This window comes from Notechis scutatus, chromosome 2, assembly GCF_049901735.1.
Source record: "Notechis scutatus isolate UNSWTSFEM ecotype Mainland chromosome 2, rNotScu1.2, whole genome shotgun sequence".
Classification (NCBI taxonomy): Eukaryota; Metazoa; Chordata; class Lepidosauria; order Squamata; family Elapidae; genus Notechis; species Notechis scutatus.
Genome location: NC_142010.1, coordinates 68,090,936 through 68,108,943, shown reverse-complemented (window position 1 = coordinate 68,108,943; position 18,008 = coordinate 68,090,936). Strand labels below are relative to the sequence as shown.

General features: G+C 39.5%; 1 protein-coding gene and 1 long non-coding RNA gene across 5 annotated transcripts in view; one reads left to right on the top strand and one right to left on the bottom strand.

Moving 5' to 3' along the window:
* MST1R (macrophage stimulating 1 receptor) overlaps nt 1-9,234 on the bottom strand; it is a 62,374-nt gene extending 53,140 nt beyond the window's left edge. Inside the window, exons 1-3 of one of the 3 annotated variants that reach the window (XM_087955006.1) lie at nt 8,829-9,234; nt 8,478-8,522; nt 5,860-7,173 (exon numbers count right to left, since the gene is read on the bottom strand). In XM_087955006.1, the coding sequence (XP_087811132.1) occupies nt 5,860-7,065 (1,206 nt within the window). In that variant the 5' untranslated portion in view covers nt 7,066-7,173; nt 8,478-8,522; nt 8,829-9,234. The remainder of the gene's footprint in view (nt 1-5,859; nt 7,174-8,477; nt 8,523-8,828) is intronic. The other 2 variants (XM_087955007.1, XM_087955005.1) reach the window with 2 other exon arrangements.
* On the top strand, nt 696-5,527 carry LOC148132061 (uncharacterized). Of its 2 annotated transcripts, none has more exons than XR_015747556.1 (3): nt 696-829; nt 2,159-2,384; nt 4,478-5,527. It is a non-coding gene; the product is annotated as an uncharacterized LOC148132061 (long non-coding RNA). The 2 variants fall into 2 exon arrangements; XR_015747555.1 differs by lacking the exon at nt 4,478-5,527 and adding an exon at nt 3,134-3,272.
* Nucleotides 9,235-18,008: the final 8,774 nt, after the last annotated feature.

Genomic DNA, 18,008 nt, shown 5'->3' with positions numbered 1-18,008 from the left:
CAGTGGAAGATTCATGAATGTATAACTTCCCATTGCTGCTGTTCTTGAAGATTAAAAGCGGAAGTTGAGCAAAGTAATAAAAATGTGCCTGCCATCTCCTTACTAAGTGCTTTCTTCCTTCTTTTTGAAAATCAGGTTGTAAAGAGTTTCACAACACTCTGATTCAGGCAGTCTGATCTTACCCATGTTTTGTGACAAGTTGTTGAGCAAGAATATGGTCAGGGAAAGGGGAGGGGAGGGGAAGAAACCCTGGTCATGTCTGAAGGAACTCTCCCTGTAGGGCTGAATAGCACCCGCTAAGATTCACTGACATGGAGGAAAGCATTCACTGAGATATTAAGGTATGTGAGATATAATGGAAATAATGGATGGGGAGAAGAGTTTTTGGGTTAAACTCTACTCCCCATGAATTCAAGGACATGTTTACACAGTTGTCTTGGCAACAGTACACAGGGAAGTACAGTACTTTGCCACTGCATAACTCTGATATGCTTTCATCAATTTCCTAGTTAAGTCTATAGCTCTAGGGCTGTAGAAGCAGATAGAAAAACATAGATATTCAAAGCTGACAATTGTTCATGAGTACTTTGACCATAAATAAACAACGTTGCTAAGGCACACATGAAAGTCCTTCACGTTTTATGTAGCTGTGCCAAGGATACTCAGTCTGTCCTCTTTTGAATACAACATAGCTGGCCAATTAATATAACACACAACATAGCTGGCCAATTAATCCCCCAGTCATTGTAGATTTTCTGTCCTTCCACTGTTTACTGCACAAGACTAACTAACATCAGCATTCCAAGATATCTGTCAATAGGACAAAGATGTAAGTAGATACACCAATGGTGGGATTCAAATTTTTTTTACTACTGGTTCTGTGGGCGTGGCTTGGTGGGCGTGATGGGGCTTGGTGGGCTTGGCAGGGGAAGGATACTGTAAAATCTCCATTCCCTCCTCACTCCTGGGGGAAGGTTACTACAAAATCCCATTCCCTTCCTACCCCACTAGCCTGCTTTCCAGCTCCGTTCTCCTGTGCAGGGCAACAAAAGAAGGCCCAGCTGATCAGCTGGGACTCGGGAGGCAGAGAAGAGATGGGGGCAGGGCCAGTCAGAAGTGGTATTTGCCGGTTCTCTGAACTACTCAAAATTTCCACTACTGGTTCTCCAGAACTGGTCAGAACCTGCTGAATACCACCTCTGAGATATACTGTAATTCAGTTACAGGAAAACAATAAAGAACCCTCAAATTTACAAATCCAGCATTCTCAAAAATAGTAAATCTGTAGCTTTTCTGAAGAATTAGTACTAACACATATCTAAACACAGATATGTGTGCAAAGATATCTTGCAAGAAAGACAGCAACAACAAATACAGTATGTTCAGATAAAAAACAGGTCTCTGATATCATCTTTAAGGATTTTAAAAAATACATTTTTATTTTATTTTAATAACATGACATCCTCAAGGAGAACATCTTTGCATTTGGACATTCGCCTTAGAAGTTTAAAGGTAAAAAGTATCCCTAAAGAGATAATACAAAGGAGAGATGTACTGTATTACAAGAGGTTAAGTCTACTTTTCTGCTTTGAGTTCTTTACTCTGCCACAGATGCAGAGTGCTTCTCTGTTGAAGACACCTGAGTTTTATTTATTAAACAAATTTTATAGCCCTTGTCAATTCAAATACATTAATGGGGGAAAGTCTTTAGTCTAATTTATATTATTATAATCTGCGGTGGAGGAAGCAAATAGCCTCTGATCTGGTCCTTTGTGGCCTCTTTCCTAATTATCTACTACTCTGGCCTAAGACAAAGCCTTGGGGGATGCAGGCAATCTCTTCTCTAATCACAAATTACCGGGATTGATTCCAAAAAGCAATTCTCTAGGAAATGAGAGAACTGCAAAATCTCCAGGAAGGTGGATACATTTTGGGTCAAAAGCAATGATGATTGGAAACTGTTGAGACCTGATAGAGGTACACTGAATTCCTGCTATGAATAGCTTTTTATTCAGTATATTTTGTATATTTTGTATATTTTAATATTTTTTTCTTTTTTCAATCTACAACTGTATATTCTTTTATTCCTAAGGAGCTTCTGGTGATATAACCTACAAAAATATATATTACAATTGTTAATGCTTAATCATTTTCACAGTAGGCGGCTGATGGACAAGTGAGACTGAGAGACGGAAACGTTTCCAAGGCCATAAAATTAATGAGAAGGTATTAACATTTGAAATGGAAGCTATGATAACAAATGGAGATAATAGAAAAGCTCACTTGTGTTCTTGTGAAAAGTGGCACAGATTATAGCAAGAACCTGGAAACAGATCACTGTAGCTTCTTTGAGTTCCTTTGTACATCAACAAAAGAATGCACAGGTAAATAAATCCAGTAACTTATTTTGTGGGAATTAAAAGTACAATGCAAAACACTAAGCCTATAAGCAAATTTTCTTTGCATTTTATCCTGAAAGCATAGTTTCAACTATGCCGATTCTTTTTTTCAACTTTTAGAAATATGAATTTTGGCTGATATAATAGACTACAGTTATGCAATCCTAACTAAAAAACAGAATCTATTTATTTGCAATATTTATTTAGTACCAAATTAAAGTATAACTTAAACCCCAAATTCAGGAAATTAAAAATGAAATTATCAATTTAAACAATTTAAATGGGAACAAAAATGAAAAATAGTGCGTGGCAGAAAAGCTGAGTCTTAATAAATGCCCTCTACTTGACAGATCTATATCAAGACAATTGTGTTTTGCTTAGGTAAGCTTCAGATTGTAGAATAAAGTCCCGCCCCCCTAAAGTGGAGCCCAAGTGGATCACAGAAACTAAGTTACACTATTTCTACAGTGATTTAAATTTAGGGTTTTTCCATGTATCTCCATTCAGAAGCTAGTCCTGTTATTGTCTTGATTGATGCTGATCTTGAAACTCAGAAAACATTCTCAACCCATCAACCTTTCCCTCCAGCTGACCAATAGGAAAGAGCAAACAAAAAAGTTATCTGTCCCACCCTTGAACTTTGCAGAACCTGCCAAAACAACCATTGCTTTTGCCAAAACTCCATAATACCTGAAATTAAACAAAATAAAATATTAGCAATCTCTCCCTGGCAGGTTTTCAATGCATGCCTGCTCGTTTGGTACCAGGAAAAGCTACCGGTACTTAGGTCTCATGCCATCACTGAGTATATAGTCCTCTTAGTGATATGTTGAAAAATGACAACTACAGAAGAGTGTGCAGTTGAGAAACAGGTAATAATTCTTATTTAAAGAAATACTATCCTAGGAGGCCTATTACTGGTACACTTTTTCTGTCACCATTCCATTTGAGAGTACAAGATGTAAGAGATTATAAGGCAGACACTCTTAGAAAAACCTATATAAGCATGGCAGGAATGGGATTTACTGTACAAAGTCCTGGAAAAAAATGCAGCACATTTAAAGCATTTTTTAAAAACCAAAGTTAGCTGGAAAATAACTAAACTCTCTTTTGTTTTCCAATTTGCTATTGTGGTAATAAAAGCCATGAATCTTGGATCCAATAGTCATCCCAAAAAAACTGATTTAAATATTTAGAATTCTTGATGGAATAAAATGTTTGCTTTTCCTCTCTGGGTTTGATTAGATAGTATAATTGGAATGCTAATTTCTTGCTTATTTATCCCTGTTACTTTAACAGAGTTTTATCCAAAAGGCACAGAAGGCAAAAAATAAACAAAAGTTGAAATTGTATAAAAATGTTACAAGTATTTATCAAAACCCAACTTTAAAATATATTTATTTTCCCTGCTCTGCGCAGATTCAGTTTACATGTTCCTGGCAGCTATTTTCTTCACTCAACAGAAGGCTCAAATTTGGGCAGAAAGTGAATCACAATCTGGACAGATTTTCTCTCTGCCTCTTTACACAACTGTCTCCTTTTACTTGGACTTTTAGAAATGGGAAAACAGAACAGCCGAGATCCCTGACTTCTTGGGTCAATCACTATTCCCATAGTACCCACCTACAGATTGTATTTGCGAAAAAGGAAAAGATGCCAGAATCAGATTTCAACTTTGGGCTGCCACTACTTTCATATTTGCCCTTAAGACTATTTCTGATGCCGAAGTAAACTACAGCACAGATTGAATACCAAGGAGAAAGTAGCAAATGTGCCTTTTCAAATTTATGTTCTCCCCATCTCTCTGTTAAATCAAAGAACCCAAAGTAGAAGGAGAAGCCAACGTTATAGAGCAAAAGTCTGGAAGGAAAGATTGCAGAAGAGCCATCCATTTTCTCACTACCTACTGGGGTAGGAACAGATGTGGATCTGGATTCCAGTCACCAGCTTGCTTTCTACACCCACTGAATTCATAATTTTATCTCCATACATATTAATGCTTTACATGAGGGATAACATTATTGTCAGACATGCATTTACTACCAACTAACATCAATATTACTGATCTTTTCTGAAAGGAACATGAGTCTACATTTTACCAAGGGGTCATGAAAATGCAGCAGGCACTAAAAGATGAGACAGATATACTGGATGCACAGAACACAGAGCGTGGAAAGAATTCCAATTTATGGAAAAGAACTTCAAAGACTTGTAAGAAGATCACCTATTATCTAAATGATTTATATAATCACTCATCTAACAATATATCTTCTTTATAATAGGAGCCTGAAAATAAAGTAACTCCACAAGCTATATAATTACAGTATTATCCCTTTTCTGTGAAAATGTAACATGTTCTTTCATATTTTATTATGTCAGTAGCAACCCATCCTCCATTCATCTATGCACATGTTTGAATGACTCTTCTTTCCTGATGAAAGATGAGCAGAAATTGCACTTATGAAATTATAAATCTTCCTTTGGTCTAGAAGTAATATTACCATATGTTCTCACAAGGGCTCCCAATGTATCTTAATAATTTCCAGTAATCATATTAATCTCTCAGCAAAATTATATCTATCTGTAAGACATTTAAAATAAAGAACAATAAAACAAATTTATCTTGACGCATGCTTCCTTGAGTAGAGGCCATGAAATTACTGCATTAATGTATGTACCCCTTGAAATACTTTGTGAAAAAAAATCAACAATAGAGAAGTTGGGTTTCCCTCCCTGAAAATTAAATACTTTAATGTAGAAGAGGATATTTAGGAAAGGTTTCATATAGTGGCAATCATAGCCTTAGCATATAAGGGTACACTCAAAAAAATGAAAAAGTATACTTTATTGAGGATGCTGCTATGAATGGCAACTCAAGATCAAATCCCCCCCCTATGATTATAGAACTATTTCCTTTTATTGTGATATTGTCAAAATTACACAAATAGACTAAAATTTCAGAATTTCCAGCCAATCATATCTGAAAAGCACCAAGTCAGGAGGAACAGATCTTCACATGGGAATTATATTTTTAGCAATGTGGTAATTAGTATTGAAATATAGGTAATGTGTAGTTTCAATGTCATGACAGGCAAATGTTATCCAAAGAAAGAGCGATCAACAAAAAGATTACATATGGTCAAATCATGTCATTTCAGAAGTGTGTTGTGACAAAGATCAGATTTGTCCCCGAGTTCTAAAACTGAACTCATCTGTACTACTAATGCTCAGTGAATTTCTCTGCTGCCTCTCTGATACTTGTACTGAAGATTTGGTACCAACAGAACAATTTTTATTAATAAAAATATGGCATTTTTGTTTTTTTGTTTTTATTTTTTTGTTTTTTAAATTGTAATAACTCTATTAAAATAGCTATCTCAACTACCCCTAGGAAATTGGTGAAGTCGCACCTAACCATAACTGTATATATAAAAGAAAGCAGAAAACAATAAGGACTCACATTATGTGGGCAGTACTCCATATCTTGATAAAACTTCAGTCCTCGAAGCATCTTGTCATGAACGTCCAGACTGCAGCACTTCGTCATCCCTGTTTCAATAGCTTTGTTGATCATATCCAGAGGAAAAGCACAAACACCCGAGTACCTCTGAGGCACTTTGCTGTCCTGCTGGCTTTCAGCAAACGCACCAAAGAGAACCAGTTCTCTTTCACTGGCACCGATTGCTTGAGCCAACTTGGCGCCAGGATTGGTAGCATGAGCTGCCTGCAGGACATTAAAAATGACATCCTTAGGCATTGTGCTAAGGCTCCTCTTCCGCTTAGATTGAATGCGACAATCCAAATTCAGCTCTCGGTACCTGCGAACCTCAATCTCTTCAGTGCTAAGTCGCACTATCCTGGTGTGGTATGAATTCGAAGTAGGATCTTCCCTTTGGACTGTCAAAAAATAGACAAACTTCTGGTATTTAAAGGAATACACATAGTGAATAGGGTATGTGTCTTGATACTCTGGCAGCACTGTTAAGGAGTGGAAAGATTTATCAAACCCATCCAAAGTACTCTTTAGTCTCCGTATTGACACGGATTTGGGGCTGTACGTGTCTGCGATGGTTGCATTGATGGTAGATGCAATATAAAAATATGAAGCATATGCCCTATCAACAACTACAACTCTTGTGCCTAAGGGACTGGCCACACAGTCTGGACATTCAGTAGGCTTGTTCTGCTCAGGTGAATACAGGCAGGAGGTTTCCCCAAGCAAAACGACGTCACCCTCCGTCTCAATCTTATGCTGGAAACAGATGCCATGTTGAGAACTTCCACAGCTGTAAAGCCAAGGTTCAACAGGATCCGTCACCAAAACTTCGTTGTCTGTGTTTTGAAAATCCACTGGCCTTTTCCCCGGACAGAGAGCACAGATCTCACACTCGGGACTCCCCCAGGGCCCCGTTATTAGCGTAGACAGAATTTTCAGTTCTGAGTTCAATGTGTAAACCTTATTCTGAACGGCAACAAAAATAACATTGCTAGGCTCATAGATAACCATATTCTGGATCGCAGACGTAGCTCTGAACGTAGGGAAGTCATACTTTACTGTGTAATCTCGGGTTAAGTTATAGGAGATATGTTGGCATTGCCAAGTCTTCCCAGTGATTCTTATGGGCAACAGTCCAAGGATTAAGCAAACCAGAAATGATATGCCCATACTAAGGAGGTAGGAGCAAAGCAGAATCCTGTTTTCAGAAGCTACCTCAGTTCTTCAGTTCTGTGTGGCTCAGCAATCCATCCAGAATACTCTACCATTGCATTACAGCTGAAAACAGGGAGAGAGAACATAGATGAGTGATGCTACAGGGGAAAAAGATGACATTTGTCTTTCCTTCTAACAGAATAACAAAATAACAGAGTTGGGAGGGACCTTGTAGGCCCAAGCAGGAGACTCTACACAATTTCTGACCTATGGCAGTCCAGTCTCTTCTTGAAAGCTTCCAGTGAGGAAGCTCCCACATCTTCTGAAGGCAAGCTGTTCCATTGGTTGATAGCTCTCACTGTCAGAAAATGTCTCCTTGTTTCCAGGTTGAATGAGAGATTCTCCTTGTTCAGTTTCCATCTATTATTCCTTGCCTGGCCTTCAGGTGCTTTGGAAACTAAATTGACCCCCTTCTTTCTGTGGCAGCCTCTTAAGTATTGGAAGACTGCTATCCTGTCTCCCCTGGTCCTTCTCTTCACCAGACTAGCCATGCCCAGTTCCTGCAACCATTCTTCATACGTTTTAACCTCCAGTCTCCTTTTTGCTGAGCCTTTCAAATAATTTTCCACCAGTTATCATTATGTAGCTGAAGGTTCAAACCACAAAGCAACCTATCACTAAAGTTCCCCCCCCCCCCATGGAGGATTCTTTGATCTTACATCTAAAGGCTCACCAGTCTTGTGCAAGATTTATGTATTCTAGATGTAGGTTATCAGGAAGCAGTCATGCAGGGAGAAGCACTGCTGATGTTGGAAAGGGAACTGCACTCTAGGTAAATTTGCATTTCGTATCATCTCTATTTTTAGGTTGGTTCCAATCCCCTCTAGGCAATCTAGGTTGACAATCCGGGATACATGAAATAATCTAAGCTGCACAACCTGTCTGAAGATAGCTTGAGATAGACATTTATATCAAGGGAGGAAAGAAAAGGGTCTAGCCCCATGTATTCATTTGACAAAAGAAAAAAAAATACCTGGCTTAAGTAAGGGACTAACAGTTCATTGCTCAGAATAAGAATCTGTTTCACAGGCAGAGTTGGATTAAGAGGCATACTGTAGTTGTGTCTTACAGTTTACTCTACGGGTATCCCAAGAAGTTTGTTTTTTAAATCACAAGCTAGTAGGTTGAGCAGAATGAAAACTTGGCTAATGTTTTATCAGGAAAATAAATACACAGCTGCAAGCCATTGAGAGTTTGGGAATTGTTATAACCAGCACTTCTCTATAATTTTGATGATACAACTGGAAACTGAATTAATCACTAGAGTGTTTTTTTTACACGTTTTGTGGACACTAAAATCAGCCACCATCAGCGTGGCCGCTGAACATGCCTCTTGGTTGTCCGAGATTTTCTCTCTGAAAACTTACCTTCCTTAACTTCACCAGGTTACCATAGTTTTGCGGCCACCTGATCTAGGGTAGAGAGGAAAGAGGGGTGGTCAAGTGCCGTCCTCCTTCGATTTTGTCGTCCCCCCCCCCACCTTCTTTCTCCTCGTCAAAGAAAACTGGTAAATCGAAGAAAGCGATAGGCTTTTAAGGCCCTTTCTCGTTCTTGAAAAAAAGTTTTTACAGCTTTTTTTAAGAAGGCCAGTGTTCTAAAAGAGAAAACCAGCCGCGTCTCAAAGAGGCAAGTGGAGAGTAACACGCGCTGGCCTCGAAAGCCAGCCTCGACTCCCAACAGTCCTCCCCACCCCAGCACTCCCTCGCCCGAGGACTCACCAGTCCACAGCCGTCGACGCGGAACCGAGGAGTTCAGCGCTCGGCACATACCTGGCTGGGCGGCTCCTAGGAATGAAGGCAGAACCGGGACGGGATCGGGCAGAGATTTAACCCGCCGGGCGGGGCCAAGGCAATTTCCCCTCCTCTTCCTCCTCCCCTCCACTTGGCACCTCCAAAAATGCCCGGGCTGCTCCCGTTGCACCGCATCTCTCCTGCTGGAGGCAACTTGGGACAACCTGGTTTAAAGTGTCCGGCTTTTTTTTTTGCTTAAGCGGCCATTGCTTTTCTCCTCTAACTCGGACCCGAGCAGGATCGCTTTCTCAATACGCTTCAGGAGCAAACTCGAGGTCCCGTCGTCTTTCGCCCGGAGTACGATTCTGAGGTCAGCAGAAGAACGTGCTTTAAAAGTATGAAGGAGCTGAGATTGCTTCAGACTCTGGGCACGCCCCGCTCCCCTTCCCTCCATTCAGCTCATACAGCATCTCGTTCAGAAACTTCTCCGGAGATTTATATCGAGGGCGAGGCTCTCAATTTCTATCGACTTCCTGGAATTGAGAGTTGGCGGGAACAAGCTATTTAATCTTCCATCTCTCTCCCCACCATTTTTTAAATAAAGTTTTATTTGGGTTTTCACACACACAAAATACAAATAAAACATCTTTTTTTGAAAATAGCATGGTCCCGGGTTGAACTTCTTTATACAGACACAAAACTCAATTTCATGCTCCTTTTTGTATTCTATTCCATATCTTATACTATTTTACATTTTCTATATAGTTTTTCCCCTCTTTTAATATTCTCAGTTTTATTTTTATTATCTCAAATCATTTATCTTAAATCATTATATTTATACTTTTGTCTGTTTTGTTTCAATTTCATATTATCTTTTCTCATTAAACATTTTTTCTCCTGTAGTTACTAATTGGAGTATGACACCTTTATATCTTTTAATTACATCCATTCAACTCTTATTTAAACTTCAATATATACCTTAAGGTTATGACCTTCAATATAATACATAATACATAACTTCCAATCAAATTCTGCTTGGTACATTCTTATAATACACACTATATTCTTTAAAAAAGAAAAGAAAGATTGTAAATATATGTAATTATAAACCCTCATTCCATTCCAGTTCAGTTCTATCATTAATAATCATTAAAATCTTAACATCTTTAACACTTCTTTTCAATTAAATATCATACTTCCTTAAAAACACATATAACCTCCATAATTAATTTTCCCTTATTTCTCTTCACATATGTTTTATAAATCATTAAATATACCTTTTGTTACATTTATTTATTGACAAGCATTCCACTGAATTACGATAGCTATTTTATCAGACATTTTAATCATACATTGTTTCATATTTTCTAAAATTATTCTGCTTCTAATATAACCATACTATTTTATGTACCTTTGCAGAATCCCTTTTTCCATTAAGTTTTCACCCATTATCTGTAAATAGGCCGTTTCTCTATATTTTGCTTCTGTCCTTTATAACTTCTTTTCCTTTCTTTCTTCCCTCTCTTCTTCTCCCTCCCCTTTTTACCCCCTTGTCTCTCTACTTCTAATTCTCTCCTCTGCATTTCCCTCTTCTGTTGCTTTCTGATTTTATACTTATTTTTCACTCTATTTTGGGGGGGAGTTGTTTTTCCCAATCTTAAACTCTCCATTCTCTTTCCCCCCTTTCCTTTTTTCCCCCCATCCAAGATTACTTGTTCATTAAAGATGGCTTCTTTGTCGCAATCTTCTTGTTCTGCAGGCATATCTTGTTGTTTCTCATAATTCCAAATCTCCATTTCTAAAAACTGAAATACAAAGCCAAAAGAACCTCTCCCTTCTTGTGCATCTTCTTTGTACTTTTTAAGTTCCATTTTCAGTTCTTCTAAAAGTGGAGCCATTTTAAACAGTTTTAAACAACCATCCGATTGATTTTAGTCATTCAAAACAATAACCAAGAATCCAGAAATCAAGTAATCCAGATAGTCCCGAGTTATATCTTCTTATTTCTTTTTTGACTTTCTCTTCCTAGGGTTTTTGTTGCGATATTTCAGTTAGAATGTATCTTTTGGAAGTCTTGTTGAGATTTTGCTGTAAGTTCTTTTTTAATTCCAGGCAGTCTCCTCCCTTCCAGATCCTACCCTTTTATTCTTTTTCTCTCCTTTCCTGTTTTCAAAAGCTTTTAATTATCCAGAAATCTTTATTATCCCTTTGACTTTTTATTTTCAGCATTAAATGCCTATTGATGTCAAAGTGGATTTTTTCCAATTTCTTGCTTAAGTCTCTTAGCTGTCAGTATAGGAAAAGGAGAAAACCAAATCTTTTCCCTTTTCTCTCTCCTTCACAGCTTAAAAATCTTCTTAGGGAAAATGTTATTGTTTTTTAACAGTTTCAATTCCAGGGTACCTTATTTGTTGCTTTTGCTGTTTGACCCGGTCAACCAAAACTTTCTCTTCTTATCTTCCTCCTGCACATTCTTTTCTGGTCGAGTTCTTCTTTGTGGTGGCCATTTCTGACCACCGCTGCAACCGCCTTCGGGAAAGGGAGTAATGGCCAGCTGGGGAGGAGAGATGCGGCTCTCCTCAACCCTGTTGGCAGTCTCCCCCTCTTCACCACCTCTACGGGGTGGCTTAGCCCCGAAACCAGCCGGCTCGGGGCGCTCCAGCGGTGAGCACCGATCGAAGCCTCGCAGACACGAGGTTTCGGTCTGTCGCTGAAGAAGCTCAAACCGGAAGTCCCTCTTCGCTGCTTCTAGCCCCAAATTTGTAGCATACTCTTCCTAGGCGGAGGGAGTAAGGCGGTTTCTTCCCTTGATGTTCAGATAAGCATGAGAAACACTGAGCTAACTAAGATGCAACACTTAGCTTTATCGATTTCCTGCCCCGCATTTTCACCAATCCTTCGAATTCCAGAAAATAGTCAGGTTTTCCTGCTGAACTGGTGACAGAACCAACCCATGTATACTTTATTCCATTTCACATGCTGTTTTGGAAGAGTCCTAACATTTCATTTGTCTTCAGTGTCCTCAAAAATTTCAGTGTCCTCAAAAGTTTCCTCCTCCCCTCCTGCTGTACATTTTTGTAAGCAAGTTGGGTCAGCAAGGGTATTATTACGCCATCGAAAAAGTATGGTGATGCAGCTAAAGAACCTGGGTGGGAAAAAGATGACAGGGCAGGATTTCTCACTGTCTGTGTTGAACAGCTAATATTCTTCTTCCCTTGTGGTTAAGATGAGCAGTAAGAGAAGCTGAAACAATTCTGAGGGTCATCTCCAATAACAGAAGTCCATTAAGATTAGTAAGTAAGAACCGACCCTCCCTTCAAGAAGCTCAAAATGATCAGGAAGTGAACTGGAAATGAGCTGAATCTCCTGGTAAATCTGATTGAATGATTTGCAGATTGACAGTGATTTCTAATTGCATCTTATTTGAAGGAAGCATCAGCAGGAGTGCAATAAGACTGCTGCAAATGAAGAAAATCAGAAACAGGGTTCCCCTCCCCCCACCCCCCAAAAATTACAAATTGTATTTTGAAATTCCTAGGCAATGCACCCTCGGAGATTCCCTTGTCTCAATTTCCAGTCAAGACCATAGTTGAATGCTTCCTAGAAGTATTTTTGTGTGTGTACCTTTACGTCAATGGAGACCGCCTACAACACAGATCCCTGAAGTTTTCTTGGCAAGATTTTTCAGAAGTGGTTTGCCGTTGCCTATTTCCTAAGACTGAGAGAAAGTGACTGGCTTAATTAAGGTCAGCCAACTGGCTTTGTGCCTAAGGGATGGCCTCGAACTCACAATCTAGCAGTTTCTGGCCTGGTGCCTTAATCACTACACTGGACTGACTCTTTTCCTGGAACCTGCTACTTATTATACACTTACATAAGTGCTTCCTGCTTTGGATACCATTCATTTCTATAGTGGAACTCAAGACTAAGCCTGGTAGCCTGAAAACTGCCAATGCCTTCCTTTGGCCAAACAGAACTGCCTTTCTGTCTATTATAGCTGGTCATGCTAATATTAATTGGGAAAACAACAAGGAGAGAATCATAGGGTTGGAAGGGACTTGGGTGGTCTCTTAATCCAACCTCCTGCCTAGGGCAGGAATCCTCATTATCTTTCCAGATGAATATATATTCTATCCAGACTTTTCCTGAAATCCTCCGTAGGTGGAACACCCACAGCTTCACTGGCTCTCACTTCAGGAAATTCCTCCTTGGTTCAAGTTTGGATCTCTCTGGATAAGTTTCCCCTCAGTGCCTTTGCTATGGAGTAAAGTTTGTCTGTGGCAGCCTTTAAAATATTTTCTATCTATTATGTCTCCTTTTAATCTTTCAAACCACCTTAAAAACACACCTTGTTTAACTATTCTCCAAGTCCAAGAAGGAGATAAACAGTCTTTTTTTTTTTTTTAAAACTCCTCCTTTTGCACCCTGGCACAGCCTAGTACGGAACTGTGTCAACAGCCAAAGTATGAACTTCAGAATCTGACTCCATATGGCAAGTGCTTGATGTGGGACAACTGTACTAAGTCGCCAAGCAAATATTGTCTGATTTGAAAAGGAAATAATTTGTCATGACGGATAGTTGATATTTATCATTTGCCAACAACTGAATTAGTCTGATTGTTTTACAACAGGGCAAGTAAACAACATGGTGACTTTGAAGGGAATTATTCTGTTTACAATGTTCATGGCTTTTTCTTCTTGTCTCTTTCATTTGCATTGTTATTAATGCTGGTGTGTGTGTGTGTGTGTGTGTGTGTGTGTGTGTGTGTGTGTAGAAGTGGTTTGTACTTTGTGTCCTGTTAATCAATTTGATATAGTAAGCAATGTTTGATAGGGAAATGTGCCTAAAAGGATATGAACTGCAGTATAAAGGTAATCACTACTTCCTCGGCACAAATACTTACATGTTCTTTTTCAAATATGGAACTGATTAGAGTATAGGCAGTAAGTGGGGAGAATTGGCCTTCCAGCAGGTAGCATGAACATGCACAAGTGTGTGTGTGTGTATGCACATGCACATGTGTGTGTGTGTGTGTATGTGCATGCACACACACACACACACACACACACACACACACACACACAAACCAAACAAGAAACATTTCTGAAGTTCTTTCACATTTCCCTGAGAAGCCTCGGTGTGCATTTTTCAAATGTGGTTTCACTCTAACCAAAATGTTATGACATTAAAATATAATGTTTTGTTACAGAAGGCAAAAGTGGAAACCTAATATTCTCCAGATGTTGTTGAATTAAACTTTCCAGCAGCGGCCAGCAACATTCAAAGTACTTTATCCTACCTCTTGGTATAACCTGGTATGGATTGAAGTCCACTGGAGTGTTGTCCATTTGATATAGCTATATATATATATAGTAGTCATAGGTTGTGGGGAAGAAGAAAAAAGCACATAATGGAAAAGAGTTTTGTGGAATGTGTAGGTAATGGCTCAGTTCATCTATCATTGAAGGTCATCATATAGTTTGTGCTCTAGCTGTTCTATGAATACATCATTGACTTACATGTACATTGATTGGCAGATTATAGACAATGATTTAATGGAATGTTGAGAACACAATAAATCATAATTTATTCACCAAAGCATAGTGGAGCAAACCATGCCTGAGTTTTTGGGGAATGTGGCCAAATGCAATGATCTTCTTAAAAATGGCCCTTTACAAAATTATTATTGAAGGGTAAATCCACAGAGCATCCCTGCCTGGCAGAAGAACAGCTGCTAACCATTTCCAGAGGAGAGGCATTCATGCTGCTGCTTCTCTCTACATGGAGTAAAGTAAGCAGTGGGGTGCCACAAGGTTCCATTTTAGGCCCAGTACTCTTCAATGTCTTCATAAACGACTTAGATGAGAGAATAGAAGGGGAAATCAAATCTGTGGATGATACTAAGCTGACAGGAATAGCCAATACTAGATGATAGGCCAGTGATGGCGAACCTTTTCGGCACCAAGTGCCCAAAGCGCATGCGTGCATACCTAAAATGCAATGCATGCGCCCCACTCCTGTGCATATGCCCTGCCCCCATGCATGCATTTCCCATGCATGCTCCCCGCCCCTGTGCATTTGTTCCGCCCCCCTGCGCATGCACAGCAGAGACCCGAAGACCAGCTGGCCAGCAGGAGGCATATGCGCATGCATATCGGAGCAGCCTGCTGGCCAAAATGGGGTGCAGGCCCCAGTTTTGGGACATTTTGGGCCCGTTTTCTGCCTACAGAGTGCTGCAGGAGGCCATGGAGGGTGAAAATGAGGGGGGGGCGCACCTGCATGCAGCCCATTTTAGCTGCCAGAGGCACCGTGGGCTGGCCCCTTGATATTTTCGGGATGGCACCATGGGCCAGATTTAAGCACCCCACGGGCTGAATTCGGCCCACGGGCTTCGAGTTTGACACCCCTGACCTAGAAGATGTAAGGTGACCAACTTTTTTACAATGAGAAGGAGGACACAAATAAATTGAATAAAAACAACAAAGCCACTTGCGTGCGGAACACTCTTGCGCATGGCACACTCTCTCAAAACAATTCTCCTGTGTGGAGCGCATGTGTCTCATAATCGCATCTCACTGCACTGTACCGAGCCTTGAAGAATCGCCATATCAAATACAAATCCGTCACATCACACACAACAGATCGGATCGGCATTGATCAAATACAGAGATTTACAGATTAGTCTTCAAATATCAAAAAGGAGGACATGTAGGAGGACACTGTTCGAGAGAGGAGAGAACTTACAAAAGGAGGACTGTCCTCCCTAAAGGAGGATGGTTGGTCACCTTAGAAGATGGAAAGTCTTGAAATCAAGTAGCTTGATCCTGACTCGGTGCAAAGGCAGATAAAATTCATTTAGTGACCACAACTGGGACCTGCCACTTGGCCATAACCAATGGGATTGCTAAGGGAAACTGCAACTGTACTTATGATCTGACTTTGGTTTTCCCTTGCTTTACAGTCCGGCGAAAGTTACATATGTGAGGATTGGTTGCAAAGTTATTTTTCCACCCCCGTGGCACCGTGGTTGCTAAATGAGGCAGCCTCTAAATGATGACTACCTGTAATTGAAAGTGTAAAGGAAAGGACTTGTCTTTTATAGTACTCCTACAGCCTTCAGGCAGGGAATTCTCTTCCATGTGGCTGCTGCTTCCAGGAACCTCATCTCCTCTCTTTCTCTCTTCAAACAACGTTCAGGTCCCCCACTGAACTCCTTTCCCAGCCTCCAGCTCTGCAATATATCTTCTCTGGTGGCTGTAACTTCTCTGGTGGCTCAACTGTTCAGGTCGACCACTAGGTGGCATCTGCAAAATGCACACAATCTAAACTAAATCTTTGCTGCCATGCACAGATCTATGGGATGAATTGCTGACCCATCGTTTCAAAGACCAATAAGGTCAGACAGTGGATAATATTATGGGAAAGGGAAAAAAAAAGTAGTGCACGGGTTAACCAGTGAGTCGTGCATGCTAAGAGAAGGAGATAGCGGTGTATAGACTGTTAGGTGGGGCTGAAACTTCAGACAAGGAAACCTCTCATCACCATGTCCTTTGCTTGATAAAGATGTATAGACAGTTGCCCAGCATAAACCTGTGGATGATAAAACTTCATGGAAAGCATAATTCTTTACTGGTTTGAGGATTATGAAACAGGTGACAGGGGTTCATGCCTTAGATACTATTGTATGGTGAAGGGATTGATTTCTTCACCACTAAGAACTCAAAAGCAGCAGGGGCTGTGTTGGCACATTATTTCCCCAATTTCTGATCCCCCCCCACCAACACACTGACTCATAAATGAACCACATGGCCTCTGTCTGAAAGACTGAAATGAGATGTTTTGTTGTTCAGTGGGGTGGAAGGCCATAGTTGTGTTCTTTAATTGGCATTGTGATGAAGTTGACATCTTATTTTTTTTCAGTCATAGGCAGCCCCATAACTTACTATGCTACCTCTCTCTTTCTATGAAAGGTTTCTCAATTTCAGAAGAGAACAAAATGTTCTTCCACCAGGGTTTAACTGTGTTTTATTGAATATACTATGTTGGCATAAATCATGGCTTTGTGACCTCATCGACAAGGTTTGTTTAGCATGCTAAGTTAAGAACAGACAAACCACAGTATGACTTAGTTTGTGGACCTGTTGATTGATATCTGAAGATCTGAGTTCGGGGACAGGATTTTCTTCATATTTTCCTAAAGCTAAAGTTTGTTTCATTAAACAGCCACTTTAATGCATATTACTGCATTATTAGCATATTAGCTGCAAACATTGTTAATCATTCTTATATGCAGCAAATTGTCTTTAAATTTACTGTTTTTCTTTTTTACTTTTAAAAGGAATCAAAAAACATGGAACAGAAACAAAGAGCCCACAAACCAAAAGTGAAGTATTTGTAAACCGCTCTTATGTCCCTAAAATAAAATTGCTTGACTTTACTAAAGTAAACCAAGCATTGGGACATTTGATGCAATAAATATTCGTAACATTGAATCAACAAATAATGTAGCAAGCAAGGGGCCCTTGGTGCTCTCTGAGCTCGTTTCCTTGCAGACTTTTCATTACCAAACTAGATAACATCATCAGTGCTAGTGCTAGCTTAGGTAATTAAATGTCTGCAAGAAAACAAGCAACCACAGAGAGCACCAAGGACCCCTCATGTCAACCCTGAGCTACAAATATTTTCCTTTATTAGTAATATAGCAAGTGTTAGTAAAAACAGTGTGATTGTGAAACGTGACTTGGTTGTGGCAGTAAGAAACTTCAAATGGCATATTTTGCTTAATTGAAATACTACATAATACATTAAGTATTTATATAATACATAAAGTATATACAATACATTAAATATTTATGTAAAGTATATGGGAAAGAATTCCTACTGGGCAACTGAAGTGTTCATAATGGGGATTCTATTATCTTGGAATCTCAAAATTTAAAACTTCTGAAGAATAAGTTAAAGGCAGCAAATCTATGGAGGGTTTCAGCATCTCATGATTTTTAACTCAACTACTTTCCTACAGTTCCTACCATGTTTCTCTGTAACTGGTTTCACTGTCAAACTGTTCTTATTGTTAGAAACAACTTTACCATTCAAACTTCCTGTGCATCTTTTCATCACTACTCATTATACATCATGTTACATATTGGACTAACACAAGCAGATGT